This window comes from Bombina bombina, chromosome 6 (assembly GCF_027579735.1).
Source record: "Bombina bombina isolate aBomBom1 chromosome 6, aBomBom1.pri, whole genome shotgun sequence".
In the NCBI taxonomy this organism is placed as follows: Eukaryota; Metazoa; Chordata; class Amphibia; order Anura; family Bombinatoridae; genus Bombina; species Bombina bombina.
Genome location: NC_069504.1, coordinates 344,404,732 through 344,423,434, shown reverse-complemented (window position 1 = coordinate 344,423,434; position 18,703 = coordinate 344,404,732). Strand labels below are relative to the sequence as shown.

At 40.0% G+C, this 18,703-nt stretch overlaps 1 protein-coding gene across 7 annotated transcripts in view; it reads left to right on the top strand.

Moving 5' to 3' along the window:
* Positions 1-18,703, top strand: part of MYBPC1 (myosin binding protein C1) — a 262,117-nt gene that overhangs the window by 138,814 nt on the left and 104,600 nt on the right. For all 7 annotated transcript variants that reach the window (XM_053716989.1, XM_053716988.1, XM_053716992.1 and 4 more), the window contains 6 exons: positions 1,303-1,427; positions 2,918-3,023; positions 3,279-3,445; positions 4,548-4,710; positions 16,225-16,331; positions 16,745-16,881. In XM_053716989.1, coding sequence (XP_053572964.1) covers positions 1,303-1,427; positions 2,918-3,023; positions 3,279-3,445; positions 4,548-4,710; positions 16,225-16,331; positions 16,745-16,881 — 805 coding nt within the window. The remainder of the gene's footprint in view (positions 1-1,302; positions 1,428-2,917; positions 3,024-3,278; positions 3,446-4,547; positions 4,711-16,224; positions 16,332-16,744; positions 16,882-18,703) is intronic.

The window sequence follows — 18,703 nt, the reverse complement described above, 5'->3', positions numbered from 1 at the left end:
TTTAAGGTAGCCACTAGTGAGGGACTGAGTGCCGTAACTGCTTTTTGGGGTCTTAGAGAGTGCAGATATGGGTGCGTATAGATGGTCATTTCCTATGCAGTGAAGGGGTTGAAATAGCTTCTAGTTTTTGTAGGGATGTTTGCAGTGGGGGCTGGTTACATTGCCCTGCTCTATAGGATTCAGGCCAGAGTGAGGTGTGAGATTTTGCACTTCAGGCTGCATTGTAGATAACAGATAAGAAAGCATGCAGGGGTTTTAAAACCAATGTGTTTTAGTAAAATAGATTTCATCAATTAGTTTTTCTTGTGTTTAGAAATGAAATCTAAGCATCGCTAAATGGATGATAAAATCCAAAACCCAATTTGTGCATGGGTTGGGTCTGTTTTTTTTTTTTTTTTAGTTTAAGTGTACCCTGTTTGTGGTGTTCAGCTGAAGGTATCCCTTTCTGGTAGTAAGATGGTCCGGTGGGAGTATATTTCCATCCATTGAGTATCTCACTTTAGTAATGCCATCCGTTCAAATTTGATGAATCTAGTTGTGCGTTATGTGGAGTCGATATTGGTCCTTGAAATAATTGTGATGAATTTTGAATATAAGGAGGTTAAAATTAAGATAAATCCTGGAGAGGTCAGGAGCCTTAGGAAAGTGTGGCTGCCAGCAGCGGCGCCTCCCCTATAGATGCAGTCACTTGTGTGGGAAGCAGAAACATTTAACAATCAGTAATGACTTCAAGGTATAACCATTTCAACACCATTTTGTTTTATTAAAATGTTTGTCTATTTTTTTCATATGAAATCAAAATTTGATTCTCTAACAATAGATTATGTCCAAATTTCTAAAACCTGCCGATTGAAACATACAGACTTCCAGATTTTAAGGACATTGCTGTTTTTGTAACTGGTGAGACAATCACAGTTTGTGAACCTTGGAGTAACTCACCTGTGCTCAGTTGGAAAGATGCTTTAAATTTAAGCCATCCATAGAAACAGGGACCCAAAATTAGAAAGTCTTGTGTTAATTTGAGTTCTAAAACAGATATACTCTAAAGATACCATAAAAGGTTCTCTTCACAGTATTACAATCTAATATGCTGTAAGAGATTGAGAGGATATAAATTGTGGTGTAATGTTTTCTTTTGCTTATATAAATACTTTGTGATACAATTCACATTTTTGGAGCATGCAACATTTTCATATAATTTTAGGGTCTGGAAGAATTTATATGATATGTATTAATAATTACCTGTTCTAAACTCAGTAGAAGTTCTGAGAATTAATAAGACTTTTTTTATTTGATAAACAGGTACATATTTGAACATAAAGGGAACCAGAGAATATTGTTTATTAATAACTGCACTTTAGCAGATGATGCGGCTTACCAGGTCTGCGCAGGAGATGAAAAATGTTCTACAGAATTGTTTGTCAGGGGTAGGTATTTTTATGTTTTTAAAAATAGACAATTCTCTTATAGCAAACAATTAATAAGAATGAGATAGGCTTTACAATATCTCATAGAATAATTTTTTTACTATACTCTGAGCTTAAAAATCCAATATTTTTGTAATGTTTAAGTCTTTATTCTAAGTGGACAAGATGTAAATTTAAAAAAATGTACCAAACAAACTAAATTATTAAAGGGATAGTCTACACCTTTGAAATGGATGCCAAGCTCAGCACACTGATGACTGGGTTGCATATGGCATCCAATCACAAAAGGCTCACTAGTTGGATTCAACAGATGGTCAATACTATTCAGCAGTGTGCCTAGATGCACCCTAGATCATGATGTCATCAATGGGTGGGGCTTGTCAGCCATTTCAAAGTGACCAGAAACAAAAATTAGTTTAAATTAACTTTTTTACTGTTCCTGCTGCATGATATAGAAAGGGTGCAGGTGGCTATTTGCAGCTTCATCTAAGGTAAGACTTTAAGATAACTAAGGTGTAGACTAGTCCTTTAAAGTAATATTATTGGCCAAACAGAAGACAAAAGGAGAAACAAGACATTTTGTTTTGTTTGTTTTTTTGTGCAGTATTTTAAAACAGATTTTGAATTAAAATTTTATTAAAAGTGATCAATTAGTAGCAATCCCTTATATTAATACAAAATCATTTATAGTTTTTTATAATTTATAAATAACTTTGTTAGATATTTTGAATATAATGTTACATGTATATACTTTTCAAAGTGATATTTTTCTAGTCTTAGTATCTGAGTTAGAAAAACATTTAAACTATAGTATAATTATGCATTTAGTAAGATGAAGGGACATAAAACCCCACATTTTGTATTCCATGATTCAGATAGAGCATTCAATTTTAAACAACTTCCCAATTTATTTCAATTATGAGTTTTGCTTTATTCTCTTGGTATCCTTTGTTGAAGGAGAAGCAATGCACTACTGGGAGCTAGCTAAACACACTGATAAGCCAAAGACGAGAGGCATATATGAGCAGCCGCCAATTATCATCTAGCTTTTAGCTCCTGAGTCTATCTAGGTATGCTTTTCAACAAAGGATACCAAGAAAATTAAGCAAATTAGATAATAGACGTAAATTGAACAGTTGTTTAAAATTGTATGCTATATCTGAATCATGAAAGAAAATGTGTGGGTATCATGTTCCTTTGATATAGTTTGGGGTTATTATTATTGTTAAAATACAGTGAATTACTTAATATGGTGTGTGATCTATTTATACCCTAGATCAGGGGTCAGCCAACTTGGCACCCCAGATATTTTGGAACTACATTTCCCATGATGCTGAGATATTCTTTAGGCTGTCTAAGCATAATGGGAAATGTAGTTCCAAAACATCTAGGGTGCCAAGGTTGTTGACCCTTGCCCTAGATTCTTTATTGGCGATAAGGTTATATACTGGGCTTCATTATAAGTCATAATTGTGTTTTTCTTGTTACAGAGCCACCGATTTTGGTTACAAAAGAGCTGGAAAATATCAGTACATATTGTGGAGAAAGAGTGGAAATGGAATGTGAAGTTTCAGAAGCAGAAGCTAATGTGAAATGGTAATTTTTAATTTGAAGAATATTGATTAGGCAAAGCAAACTGCTTCCTATAGAAATGTCCATTTATGAGTTGCCACAAGGTACTCAGTTAATGAATGTTTTTAATCCACTTCTCCCTTTCTTAGATTAAATGTGCTGTAAACTTGGCTGTTCAGAGACAGCAAGAGAATGCTCTAGGTTAGCAGAGATACAATTCTAGAGTCTAAACATGCTAGATGTGACATAATTGTATAACTATTATATCTGCCTCATCAGGTTTAAAAATGGTGTGGAAATTACAAATGAACCCAGATCAAGGTACAGAGTGAAGGTAGATGGTAAGAAGCACACTCTAATCATTGATGAAGCAGACAGAGGAGATTCAGCAACTTATTCAGTCATGACCACTGGAGGACAGTCAGCAGCACAACTCCAAGTTGATTGTAAGAGCTTTTTTCATCCATAACTTTTGTACATTTGTCCACTGTGCCAATAAGCTGTAGAGGCTGTATTTACATACAGTATATAAAGGGACATTTATGATAACTATGACACATTTCTTAAAAGTGTGCATAGTACTTAAAGGTTTTACAGAACATTACTGTTGCATTAACCTTTTTTTAACAAGACGATTGGCATACAGGTACTGATCTCAGAGCTTACAAAGAAGCTGATTGGTAAGTACACTCTCCTACATGAGTATGGAAAAGCAAGTAAGTCCATGATACGTATTCACCAATCAGTGACTGCCTAGACTCTGAAATCAGCACAGGGAGCAGCCACAAGGTATGAAGCAAACCAGAAGACGCAGACTGGCTTAATCTCACTACTAAAATAGTTCTTTTTTTGAAAATCCTTAAACTGAGTACAGCATTATATTGGAATAAAATATATTTTAAAAGTCTGTTAGTCTCAAGGTGCCCCCCCCTCCCAGGCATCTAAGGGAACAGTCTCAAAGTTAACTTGTCAAGTTATCAAGTTAGTTTTTTTATATTAAAGAGACATAAAACCTTACATCTTTCTTCCAATTTACTTCCATTATTTGATTTGCTTCATTCTTAAGATATCCTTTGTTAAAGAAATATCAATAATGCACATGGGTGAGCCAATCACAAGAGGCACCCATGTGCAGTCACCAATCAGCAGCTTCTGAGCCTATTTAGATATGCTTTTCAACAAAGGATATCAAGAGAATGAAGCATATTAGATAATAGAAGTAAATAAGAAAGTTGTTTAAAATTACATGCACTTACTAAATCATGAAAGAAAAAAATTGGGTTTCATGTCCCTTAACTTTTCACTGACAACAGTGTGGGGTCCGTTATATAAAGGGAAACTTTTACTGAATTTATAATGTAGTCAGACAATTTTATATCATTAGACTTTATGATGTTTCCTACTCGCAAGTAGCTCTTCCTTTAGGTATCTACTTGACAGAAAGATTAATGTGCGTTTATTCCAGTTCAATACTTTTGTAAGCTTGGTAACGGTGCTCTAACAAGTTATACTGCTCTGAAATCAAATGTGTTTATGCTTATTTTAAAGTGAGGCCACTGAAGATATTACAGCCATTAACTGACACAACTGTTAATCTTGGCAAAGAAATTAATCTGAAGTGTGAAATCTCTGAAAATGTTCCAGGAAGATGGTACAGAAATGGGCAACTAGTTCAAGGCAGTGACCGCATAAAGTTATTTCATAAAGGAAGGTAAGTACAATACATTAATGTTAACAGGAAGAGTGGTGTGATTGCTCTCTTAAAGGGACATAATACTCATATGCTAAATCACTTGAAACTGATGCAGTATAACTGTAAAAAACTGACAGGAAAATATCACCTGAGCATCTCTATGTAAAAAAGGAAGATATTTTACCTCACAATCTCCTCAGCTCAGCAGAGTAAGTTCTGTGTAAAAATTTATACTCACCTGCTCCCAGCTGCAGGTAAAAATAAAAAAAAAATGAAGAAATGAACAGCAGCCTATCAGCATCAGCAGTGCCGAGGTCATGAACTCTTACTGTGATCTCATGAGATTTGACTTAACTCTCATGAGATTTCATAGTAAGCTTCCTTTACCTGATTGATGAAATAATATGAGAGTGCACGAGGCTCATCCCCTAAGCTGTCCTAGGACAGACACACTAAAATGCTGCTTAGAAATCCTTTACAATAGGAGGTGGCTACTGAGCAACTTTTGAGGTAAAATATCTTTCTTTTTTACATAGAGATGTTCAGGAGATATTTTCTAGTCAGCTTTTTACAGCTATGCTGCATCACTTTCAAGTGTTTAACCCCTTAATGACCACAGCACTTTTCCATTTTCTGTCCGTTTGGGACCAAGGCTATTTTTACATTTCTGCAGTGTTTGTGTTTAGCTGTAATTTTCCTCTTGCTCATTTACTGTACCCACACATATTATATACCGTTTTTCTCGCCATTAAATGGACTTTCTAAAGATACCATTATTTTCATCATATCTTATAATTTACTATAAAAAAAATTATAAAATATGAGGAAAAAATTGAAAAAAACACACTTTTTCTAACTTTGACCCCCAAAATCTGTTACACATCTACAACCACCAAAAAAAAACATGCTAAATAGTTTCTAAATTTTGTCCTGAGTTTAGAAATACCCAATGTTTACATGTTCTTTGCTTTTTTTGTAAGTTATAGGGCCATAAATACAAGTAGCACTTTGCTATTTCCAAACCATTATTTTTCAAAATTAGCGCTAGTTACATTAGAACACTAATATCTTTCAGGAATCTCTGAATATCCATTGACATGTATATATTTTTTTTTAGTAGACATCCCAAAGTATTGATCTAGGCCCATTTTGGTATATTTCATGCCACCATTTCACCGCCAAATGCGATTAAATACAAAAAATCGTTCACTTTTTTACAAATTTTTTCACAAACTTTTGGTTTCTCACTGAAATTATTTACAAACAGCTTGTGCAATTATGGCTTAAATGGTTGTAAATTCTTCTCTGGGATCCCCTTTGTTCAGAAATAGCAGACATATATGGCTTTGGCGTTGCTTTTTAGTAATTAGAAGGCTGCTAAATGCCACTGCGCACTACACATGTATTATGCCCAGCAGTGAAGGGGTTAATTATGGAGCATGTAGGGAGCTTCTAGGGTTAATTTTAGCTTTAGTGTAGTGTAGTAGACAACCCCAAGTATTGATCTAGGCCCATTTTGGTATATTTCATGCCACCATTTCACCGCCAAATGCGATCAAATTAAAAAAAACGTTAAATTTTTCACAATTTTAGGTTTCTCACTGAAATCATTTACAAACAGCTTGTGCAATTATGGCACAAATGGTTGTAAATGCTTCTCTGGGATCCCCTTTGTTCAGAAATAGCAGACATATATGGCTTTGGTGTTGCTTTTTGGTAATTAGAAGGCCGCCAAATGCCGCTGCATTTCACACGTGTATTATGGCTAGCAGTGAAGGGGTTAATTATGTAGCTTGTAGGGAGCTTGCAGGGTTAATTTTAGCTTTAGTGTAGAGCTCAGCCTCCCACCTGAAACATGAGACCCCCTGATCCCTCCCAAACAGCTCTCTTCCCTCCCCCACCCCCCAATTGTCCCCGCCATCTTAAGTACTGGCAGAAACTCTGCCAGTACTAAAATAAAAGCTATATTTGGGCTTTTTTTGTGGGTTTTTTTTAGCATATTTACATATGCTGCTGTGTAGGATCCCCCCTTAGCCCCCAGCCTTACTGATCCCCCACCAAAGAGCTCTCTAACCCTCCCCCTCTGCCTTAATGGGCGCCATCTTTAGTGAAAAAATTTGCCTTTTTTTAAAAAAAAAACCCCTTTTCTGCAGTGTAGCTTCCCCCCCCCCCCCCAAGATCAACCCCCCACCCCTTCCACATCTCTTAGCTGTTTATTTACAGCTTTCAAAAAGTAATCTGTTTGTACTTTTTAAACTTTAATTTTCTGTAGTGTAGCGGTTCCCTCCCGCTCCCGCCCCGTGCACGCGCCCAACCCTCCGCCCCCCCGTGCACGCGCGCGCTCCCGTGCGCGCTCCCGCCCCTCCCGCCCCCCGATCCCGCCCCCCCTCCACTCCACTGGGCACATCGATGGCCGCCCACCCCGCCTCCCAGCCTTGCTCCCACCCACCAACGATACCGGCCACCGATGTCCGGTGCAGAGAGGGCCACAGAGTGGCTCTCTCTGCATCGGATGGCCAAGGGGGGTTATTGCAGGATGCCTCCATATCGAGGCATCACTGCAATAACCGGAAAGCAGCTGGAAGCGAGCAGGATCGCTTCCAGCTGCTTTCCAGACCAAGGACGTACGCCACACGTCCTCGGTCATTAAGTGTATTTTTTTTGAGGACGTGTGGCGTACGTCCTTGGTCCTTAAGGGGTTAAACATTTGGGTATTATGGCCCTTTAAGACAGTTAAAGGGATTTTACAGTCAAAATTTAAATGCACATAGATAAATTACATCTTTAAATAGAAATATATTTGCAATATACATGTACTGGCAAAAATGCTTCTAGTAAAAGTTATCCTTGTTGCAGTGTTAACATTTTTCTCTGCATGTGCATGTGAAGCATAGCTATATATTCTCATTGCACCAGCATGTTAAATACTGTAGCTGCTCAAAGCACTAGTGGGACTTGTATTATGTCAGCAATTAATAAACTGAGTCATTACCAGATGATACAAGCATGTTAGGCTCTCTGAGCAAGTGCTGTGTTTAAAATGCTGGTGCATACTTAAATACACTTTTGAAGAAGCTATAGCTCTTATTAAAAACATTTTTCCTAATACATGTGTATTACAAAAATGCTTCCATTCAAAATAGAAATGCATCTATGAGGTTTCCAATATTTATTGGAATGTCCCTTTAACTGCTATGCCCAAAAAATCAAATAAATGCCTGCAAAAATAAACTAACACCTAACGCATGTGCAATATCTAGCTACCTGTCAACCACCAACCCCCTCTGCAATAACTAATAAAATATATTAACCCCTATATCCGCCATCAAACCCACACCGCAACTACAAATAAAGTATTAACCCCTATATCCGCCAACCCCAACATCGCAAACTACCTAATAAAACTATTAACCCCTAATCCGCTAATAACCCACAAGGCAAACTACCTATTAAAGTATTAACCCCTAAACCGCCAAAACCAAAAATGCAAATAATTAAATTACTAAGCCCCCTAACCTAACACCCCCTAACCTAATACCGCTAAATGAACCAAAATTAAAAAATACTAAAGTTACTAACTATTAAAATAAATAAATCTAACACTACTTTAAAAATAAAAAAAATAAACTAATCATAAATTAAAGGGACAGTCTAGTCAAAATTATAATTCTGGTGTAGACTGTCTCTTTAAACTACAATTACATAAAATAAAAAAAATCTAAGATTACAGAAAATAAAAAACAAAATTATCAAATTTTAAAAAATTATACCTAATCCCTATGAAAATAAAAAAGCCCTCCCAAAATAAAAACACCCCCTACCAGTAGCCCTTAAAAGGGCATTTTGCAGGGCATTGCCCCAAGATAATCAGCTCTTTTACATTAAAAATACACAAAGTCCCCCCTAACAGTAAAACCCTCCACCCACCAAACCGCCCAAAATAAAAAAACCTAACAGTAAAAAACCTAAACTACCCATTGCCCTGAAAATGGGATTTGTTGGGCATTGCCTTTAAAAGGGCATTTAGCTTTTTTACAAAATGCCCACCCTAATCTAAATAAATAAATAAAAAAAATAAAAACTAAGTCTAACCCCCAGGTTGGTACTCACCATTCCTGAAGTACGACGGAGAAGGTCCTGTCCCATGCGGTGAAGTCTTCTTCCAAGCGGCAAACTCTTCTTTCTTCTTCCAGGAACAATCCGGCGCGGAGCTGAAGACCAATGACCGCGGAGCTAAAGACCGGCGACCCTGGAACTGAAGATCGGAGACCGCTGTGCCATGGAGCATGGAGGATCCTTGTCGTATGATCACTGCCGTACACTGGATAATGAATTCAAGGGACGCAATTAAAAATGGTGTCCCTTGAATTCCTATTGGCTGATATGATTCTTCAAATTCAAATCAGCCAACAGGATGAGAGCTACTCAAATTCTATTGGCTGTTCAAATCAGCCAATAGGATGAGAGCTACTGAAATTCTATTGGCTGATTTGAATTGCTAATAGAATTTCAGTAGCTCTCATCCTATTGGCTGATTTGAACAGCCAATAGGATTTGAGTAGCTCTCATCCTATTGGCTGATTTGAATTTGAAGAATCGAATCAGCCAATAGGAATTCAAGGGACGCCATTTTTAATCACGTCCCTTGAATTCACTATCCAGTGTACGGAGGCGATTGTACAAAGAGGATCCTCCACACTCCATGGCTCTGCGGTCGCCGGGCTTCAGTTCCAGGGTCGCCGGTCTTCAGCTCCGCGGTCATCGGTCTTCAGCTCCCCCCTCTTCCAGCAAACAAAAGAGTATACCCTTTTTGAAAAGAAACACATATACTTGCAGCTGATGCTGCTACAATTTTCACTGGAATTGAGGATAGAATACCACCGCCTTTAACACGGTCTTACGGTTACAATAGAGGCTGTTTCAAGCACCCAACACAATGTGTCAGAAAATACAGTGTCCTCATTGACAATCAAACAAAAGTCAGGCCCCGGTCCACAGAGAGTGAGATAACATAATTAACATTTGGCAGTCCATAGCTCACCTCTTTTCCTCAGGGTAGACTCTGGTGCTGCAGCCTAAACACTGCTCCAGTGTAATTCGAGTCCCTCGTTCCAGCACAGCCGTATCCTCCAAGTGTTCAACCCGGTATCAGGCAAATTAATCCTATCCAAAAATGAAATCCGGGGAGTCCGTTTGTATAAAATCAATTTATTTTATTGATATGCATTTAAAATACGCTCAACAGCGTTTCACAAACTCCAGACCCACTGATCCTCAAACATCCGGATGGTGCCGACACCGTCACAGGTCAGCGTATTTTAAATGCATATCAGTAAAAGAAATTGATTTTATACAAACGGACTCCCCGGATTTCATAACAAAATGGTGCCAAACACTTTTCTCGCAATCTCACGATGAGTACAGTACTATTTCAAAATCCTTGGAGGTTTAACTTCAGCTCCACAAAGCGCTGTATTAGCGAAGCGCTGTAAAGTGAGGTATACCTGTACGTATATCCTATAATATAAAAGGCCAAGTGTGTTTGTCTGAAGCTGTCATGCGCAGTAGAGACAGCGTGAGGACAAACACACCTGGCCTTAGATTCTACCTGATCTGCTGTCCGTGGCGTGACAATGGTGGGCAGGAGTGGGCATGGCCGGGCGTGAGCAGGTGTGGCCGGGCGTGACAGGACCGGGCCCGGGTGTGACGTGGACGGAACCTGGCATGACGGGGCGCGGCTGGGTGCAGCCGCACATGTGTGAGAGAGACAGATCAAAAGAGAGGGGGGGAGAGAGAGAAAGAGAGGGGGGGGGGAGCAAAAGAATTGAGAAAGAGCAAAAGAGAGGGGAGATAGAGCAAAGAAAGGGGAGAGAGAGCAAAATATAGGGGAAAGAGCAAAAGAGAGGAAAGAGAGAGCAAATGAGAGGGGGGGAGAGAGAGCAAAAGAGAGGGGGAGAGAGAGTAAAAGAGAGGGGGGAGAGAGAGAGCAAAAGAGAGGGGGAGAAAGTAAAAGAGAGGGGGAGAGAGAGAGCAAAAGATAGGGGGGAGAGAGAGCGCAAAAGAGGGGGAGAGAGAGCAAAAGAGAGCGGGAGAGAGAGAGGGAGGAGAGGGGAGAGAGAGAGAGCAAAAGAGAGGGGGAGAGAGAGAAAGAGAGAGAGAGAGCAAAAGAGAGGGAGAGAGAGAGTGCAAAAGAGAGGGGAGAGAAAGAGCGCAAAAGAGAGGGGGGAGAGAGAGAGCACAAGAGAGAGGGGGAGAGAGAGAGCACAAAAGAGAGGGGGGGAGAGAGAGTGTAAAAGAGAGGGGGGAGAGAGAGAGTGCAAAAGAGAGGGGGAGAGAGAGCGCAAATGAGAGGGGGGAGAGAGAGAGCACAAAAGAGAGGGGGAGAGAGAGTGCAAAAGAGAGGGGGAGAGAGAGCACAAAAGAGAGGGGAGCTCAAAAGAGAGGGTGAGGGAGAGGGCAAAAGAGAGGGAGGAGAGAGCGCAAAAGAGAGGGGGAGAGAGCAAAAGAGAGGGGGGAGAGAGAGCAAAAGAGAGGGGGGAGAGAGAGAGCAAAAGAGAGGGGGAGAGAGAGAGCACAAAAGAGAGGGGGGAGAGAGCACAAAAGAGAGGGGGAGAGAGAGAGCACAAAAGAGAGGGGGAGAGAGAGTGTAAAAGAGAGGGGGAGAGAGAGAGAGAGAGAGAGAGGAGGGAGAGAGAGAGTGCAAAAGAGAGGGGGGAGAGAGAGCACAAAAGAGAAGCGCTGTAAAGTGAGGTATACCTGTACGTATATCCTATAATATAAAAGGCCAAGTGTGTTTGTCTGAAGCTGTCATGCGCAGTAGAGACAGCGTGAGGACAAACACACCTGGCCTTAGATTCTACCTGATCTGCTGTCCGTGGCGTGACAATGGTGGGCAGGAGTGGGCATGGCCGGGCGTGAGCAGGTGTGGCCGGGCGAGGGGGAGAGAGAGAGCACAAAAGAGAGGGGGGAGAGAGCACAAAAGAGAGGGGGAGAGAGAGCAGGGAGAGAGAGTGTAAAAGAGAGGGGGAGAGAGAGAGAGAGAGAGAGAGAGAGGAGGGAGAGAGAGAGTGCAAAAGAGAGGGGGGGAGAGAGAGCACAAAAGAGAGGGGGGAGAGAGAGAGCACAAAAGAGAGGGGTAGAGAGAGTGCAAAAGAGAGGGGGAGAGAGAGAGCACAAAAAGAGAAGGGAGCTCAAAAGAGAGGGTGAGGGAGAGGGCAAAAGAGAGGGGGGAGAGAGTGCAAAAGAGAGGGGAGGAGAGAGAGCATGCAAAAGAGTGGGGGAGAGAGAAAGCAAAAGAGAGGGGGAGAGAAAGCAAAAGAGAGGGGAGGATAGAGAGTGCGCAAAAGAGCGGGAGAGAGAGAGAGCAAAAGAGAGGGAGCAATAGAGAGGGGAAAGAGCAAAAGAGAGGGGAAAGAGAGCAAAAGAGAGGGAGGAGATAGAGCAAAAGAGAGGGGGAGGAAGGGCAAAAGAGAGAGGGGAGAAAGAGAACAAAAGAGAGGGGAAGAGAGAGCAAAAGAGTGGGAAGAGAGAGCAACATAGAGGGGAAAGAGCAAAAAATAAGAGAGAGCAAAAGAGAGGGGGAGAAAGAGCAAAATGAGAGGGGGGGAGAGAGAGAGAGAGAGAGAGAGAGAGAGGGAGAGAGAGAGCAAAAGAGAGGGGGGAGAGAGAGAGAGCAAAAGAGGGGGGAGAGAGAGCAAAAGAGAGGGGGGTGAGAGCGCAAAAGAAAGGTGGGAGAGAGAGCCAAAGAGAGGGGAGAGAGAGGAGGGGAAGAGGGGGGGGAGGGAGAGAGCAAAAGAGAGGGGGAGAGAGAGCAAAAAAGAGGGGGAGAGAGCAAAAGAGAGGGGGAGAGTGCAAAAAAGAGAGGTGGGAGAGAGTACAAAAGAGAGGGAGGAGAGAGAGCACAAAAGAGAGGGGGAGAGAGAGCACAAAAGAGAGGTGGAGAGAGAGCACAAAAGAGAGGGGGGAGAAAGAGCACAAAAGAGAGGGAGGAGAGCTCAAAAGAGAGGGTGAGAGAGCGCAAAAGAGAGGGGGAGAGAGAGGGCGCAAAAGAGCGGGTGGGAGAGAGAGAGAGCAAAAGAGAGGGGTTGAGAAAGCAAAAGAGAGGGGAGAGAGGGAGCAAAAGAGAGGGGAAAGAGCAAAAGAGAGGGACGAGAGAGCAAAAGAGAGGGGAGAGAGAGAGAATTAAAGAGGGGAGGAGAGAGAGAGCAAAAGAGAGGGGGAGAAAGATAGCAAAAGAGAGGGGGAGAGAGAGCAAAAGAGAGGGGAAGAGAGAGCAAAAGAGTGGGAAGAGAGAGCAACATAGAGGGGAAAGAGCAAAAAATAAGAGAGAGTAAAAGAGAGGGGGAGAAAGAGCAAAAAGAGAGGGGGAGAGAGAGAGCAAAAGAGAGGGGGGGGGAGAGAGAGAGAGAGAGAGAGAGAGAGGGAGAGAGAGAGCAAAAGAGAGGGGGGAGAGAGAGAGAGCAAAAAGAGGGGGAGAGAGAGCAAAAGAGAGGGGGGTGAGAGCGCAAAAGAAAGGTGGGAGAGAGAGCCAAAGAGAGGGGAGAGAGAGGAGGGGAAGAGGGGGGGAGGGGAGAGAGCAAAAGAGAAGGGGAAGAGAGAGCAAAAAAGAGGGGGAGAGAGCAAAAGAGAGGGGGAGAGTGCAAAAAAGAGAGGTGGGAGAGAGTACAAAAGAGAGGGGGGAGAGAGAGCACAAAAGAGAGGGGGGAGAGAGAGCAGAAAAGAGAGGTGGAGAGAGAGCACAAAAGAGAGGGGGGAGAAAGAGCACAAAAGAGAGGGGGAGAGCTCAAAAGAAAGGGGGAGAGAGCGCAAAAGAGAGGGGGAGAGAGAGGGCGCAAAAGAGCGGGTGGGAGAGAGAGAGAGCAAAAGAGAGGGGTTGAGAAAGCAAAAGAGAGGGGAGAGAGGGAGCAAAAGAGAGGGGAAAGAGCAAAAGAGAGGGACGAGAGAGCAAAAGAGAGGGGGAGAGAGAGAGAATAAAAGAGGGGAGGAGAGAGAGAGCAAAAGAGAGGGGGGAGAAAGATAGCAAAAGAGAGGGGGAGAGAGAGCAAAAGAGAGGGGGGAGAGAGAGCAAAAGAGAGGTGAGAGAGAGAGAGTGTAAAAGAGAGGGGGAGAGAGCGCAAAAGAGAGGGGGGGAGAGAGAGCAAAAGAAAGGGGGAGAGAGAAAGCAAAAGAGAGGGGGGAGCGAGAGCAAGGGGTGGGACCGCTGTACTGCAAAAAATGGCCCGTGTGAACGGGCTTTAGGACTAGTATATATATAAAGAGAGAGAGAGAGAGAGGTATGAAAAGGGCTTCAATGTACATGTAAATATATATGTATATACAGTAAGTGTGTACATATGTATTTATGTGTTTTACTGTGTATTTACTGTATATATTCCAATATTTTTTATTTATTTTTCTTAAATACATATTTCTATATATACGTGTATATACCTATACCTGCATATCTATTCCTATAGATATATAGGTATCGATATGCATTTTACATAAACAGTATCAGATATATATAGACATATATATTTAATAATAAAAAATACATTAAAAATAGGAATATAAAATATGCATTTTGTGCATCGTGTTTCGCCATTTAGATCTTAAAGCAGCCAGGTTAGTGTTTATGAAAACTTAGTATTCTTAAGGCGTATTATTGAAATATAAAAATGATTAAAAACGATTATGCATACTGTTTTTATATTTTATATGTAATATTTCAATAACGTACCTTAAGATTATTAAGTTTTCATGTGCGCTAACCCGACCAAGTTAAGATCTAAATCAGGAAAATAAAACACGCTGAGCAAAATGCATATTATACATTCCAATGTTCTTCACATAGAAAATAATGTACTTTTTATTCTTAAATATATATTTTTATATATTTATCTGATACCATTCATTTAAAATACATATCTATACCAATATATTAATAGGAATAGATAAGAAGGTTTACGTTTATACAGATATATATAGAAATATGTATTTAAGACTAAAAAATACATCCTGTATCCTGTAAGTGAAGAACATTGGAAATGTGAAATATGTACAGTAAAACACATTAATGCATATGTACACACATCTATATATAAATATATATATATATATATATATATATATATATATATATATATATTTAGATGTGTGTGTATGTATGTATCATTATGTTAAAGCCCTTTGCATGTCTTTTTTCTCAAACACCTGAGACCTCATATCTTTGAGCCCCTATAACTTTTTAATGCACTTATTTTTTTAAGTAATTTTTATCAGTGTTAGGTGTTATTTTCAGGGGGGGAGAGTGTCAATCAGCACTTGGCCTGGATCATACACTGTCACCTGGAAATGAATGGGTTAATTGGTAACGGGATATCCCAGGGAACAGAAATCAGACCATGCAGCAATCAGTCTAACATCTGCTCTGTTTATTAGAAGATGCACAACACTTCTTACAGGCAATAATTACAGCATATAGGGTTAAAAAGTGACATATTCATAATTACATCATCTCACACCATATTTCATGAACAAAAGAAGCTTATTAAAATAATTGGGTGAAAGAGGAGTATGAAGGAGTATTTCTTATAACAATAACAAAAATACATCTGGGCGCATAGCTCAGCCCAAAGCAAGGCCATTTGGGCATCTTACCTAGATAACAGGCTTCCAGGCGCATTGCCAGGAACATTCACAAGGCCAATCTAACTTATACAATTCTTACTAACATCAGCATATTTCTCACTACATAATAAACTTTTCTTAGACAAGATGGATGCCTAAGACAAAAATGGCAACTAGAACAAGATGGCGTCGGTAAGGCTAACATCCTAACAATCAGACAATGTTATTATGGCCTCTAGTTATCATGGTCTGGCGGACCTGATCCGACACTGCAGATCAGGTCCGCCAGACCTCGCTGAATACGGCAAGCAATACGCTCGCCGTATTCAGCATTGCACCAGTAGCTCACGAGAGCTGCTGGTGCAACGCCGCCCCCTGCAGACTCACGACCAATAGGCCGCCAGCAGGAGGGTGTCAATCAACCTGATCGTACTCGATCGGGTTGATTTCCCACAATGTGTGCCCGCCTGCTCAGAGCAGACGGACAGATTATGGAGCAGCGGTCTTTGTGACCGCTGCTTCATAACTGCTGTTTCTGGCGAGCCTGCATGCTCGCCAGAAACACGGAGCATCAAGATCCATTCGGAGCTTGATACATATGCCCCTATGAGTGTAACTGTACTTTTAAATTTATTTTGCTAACCCGACACGTATTAAATTAAACTGCGCTCAAGCAAACCGCAATATACACCTTATCGCTTGCATACAACAGTTAGCATGCCACTTGTAATCTAGCCGTAAATAAGATAATATGTTGTGAAAATAAATGAATTCACTGAGTTTCTGGTTTCCTTAAACGCATACAATTCCAATGCCATTTTGTATTGCAGACCTGTTTGGTTTTGCTATAGCTTTTGCATAAAAGAATATTTTTTATTCCTGATGTAAATAAAAAAATCTAATATAGATATTTTCTCATTTTAGGATCCACAGATTAGTCATAGAAAATGCTCTAATTGAAGATGCAGGGGATTATGCTTTTGTTCCAGATCTCTATTTAATAAATATTCCTGCTAATATACATGTCATTGGTAGGTATTCTGTACATCTCAATCTATAACCATGTGCCAGATAATATAAATAATGTGTAGCTATACATTATTTTGACTTTATTGCTGTGATACAGAATTGTAAAGTCCCATAAGGTTCTAAATTAACTTATAAAAATGCATTGATCACCTATAATCATACCTTATGAATCAATAGCATCATATTTCAAACATAATACATACTGTAGATAATACATACTGTAGGTACAAACTATATTGAAAAAAAGTCATTTTTTATATTTATATATCAAATTATATTAAGAAGTAATGTTGTACTGAAAGGGACCAATGTACATTTCTTACATGGATTTTAGCAAGGAACAATTTCAGTAAAAAAATCATGTTATTAACCTACTACATCATACTGACACTTTCTTTGTTTTTCTGTATTTTAGATCCTCCAAGAATCCACTTTGATTCACTAAATTACCCAGACAACACAGTGGTTGTGGTAGCAGGAACAAAGCTAAGACTGGAGGTCCCGGTTACTGGAGAGCCAGCTCCAAAAATTATCTGGAGTAGGGGAGATAAGGTATGAATTAAACACAAAGTACAGTGGTCAGTATTCACCAAGAAATGATATTCTGGGGCATTCTCCAGTTGATATTCCCAGAATATTCTCACACATTAATTTACATGGCTTCAGAGATTACTTCTCAATACTAAGAGGTAGATAACATTCAAGTAAATTCACAGTAAATTACAAAAGTTTTGGAAGTATTTTTTTTTTTTTTAAAGCTGCATCAAGTAACAAAAATAATCTAGTATTACTATGAGATCGCCACTGTTAGTTGTTGTTTTAAGAGGGGGAGTGTCAGTCAGGACTTGGGCCCACTGTACCACCTGGAAATGAATAGATTATTTGATAAGGACGTCCAGAGAACAGTAATTCAGACCACGCAGCTAAATCTAAAACTATTCTGTTTATTGAAAGATGGAAGGCATGTCTTATAGACAACAAGTACAGCATACAGGGTTAATATGATGACACGTTATGACATTGTCATATCATACCATATTTCATGAACAAAAGAAGCTTATTGAAATATATAAGAGAAAGAGGAGTATGAAGGAGTGTTTCTTATAACAGTAGCGAAAATACATCTGTGCGCATATTTCAGCCCGAAGCAAGGCCGTTTGGCCATCTTACCTAGATAACAGACTTCCAGGCGCCTTGCCAGGAACCTTTGCAAGGCCAATAATACTAATTAAATTCTTACTAACATCAGCATATTACTCACTACATAGTAAACCACTATAATAAAGGTTATTCAGACAAGATGGATGCCAAAGACAAAATGGCAGCCAAGAACAAGATGGCGCTAGTCATGCTAACAATTCCTAGCATACCACCCTTTTATTCTAACAGAATAACACAAAAATAGAAAAGTACAGAAAACGGGGAAAGCCTTTAACAACAATATAAGTCTAATACTACGGTAACGTGAATCTATGTGAGAATACTATAGAGAAAAGATATTCACATATAGTGGTATCATTCTATAGGCTAATAGGGCACAATTTGTCACTGCACATAGGTGCAGCCTCTCCAATACTCTCCGTCTACCTCCCAGCATCCTCAAACTACTGGTCTATCTGCACAAAGACCCAACCAGCCCCCTATCTACCCCCAAACAACGCTGAATCTTTTATTTCTCCACCTGCATTGCTAGCACCCCCCAATATTTCCAACAGTTTATTGCTCTGTACACTCTCCACAGTGAAGCATGACATGGGAACAGCACAAATGTCTCTAGGTGGCCTCTAATCACTTTAAGAACAGTCTTTGTCCTCTTAGAGTGCTCCACCTTCCTCAGACATTTTGCTTTAATACAGTTCATTTGCAGTAGGGGTGCTCATCCAGTGTTCTTCCGCAGGTAGATGCTGGAAGTCTGCATAGCAAGCAGACACTCGAGTCAGAAGGAGTCTAAGAAGGAAACAAAACAGTACAAGATGAGTACACACCCCGATACAATCACAATTATGTCCAAATAAAACTTCTTTCATCTTTTTTCGTAAGCATCACAATTCCTTTAGCTTAACTTATCCTATGTCCTTTAAAACCAAGAAAAACATTGTAGATATATAATACAAACTAAATACATTGATACTTTTACAGAGAATAACTCACAGCTTCTCTATACAATTTAAATGATACTTCATGAATACTAAGCAAGTGAAAACTGCTAGACTTCATCAAGAGGCTGAATGGCTATGCTAAAACTTATGCTAAGGCCTTCCCTATAACAAAAATGAAACATAAAACAGTCAATAAAAATATTTTCTTTAAAATTAATTTCTTTACACTGTCACTTGGAACTACTAAAAATAAAAGAACCTAGTGTTGCTTTATT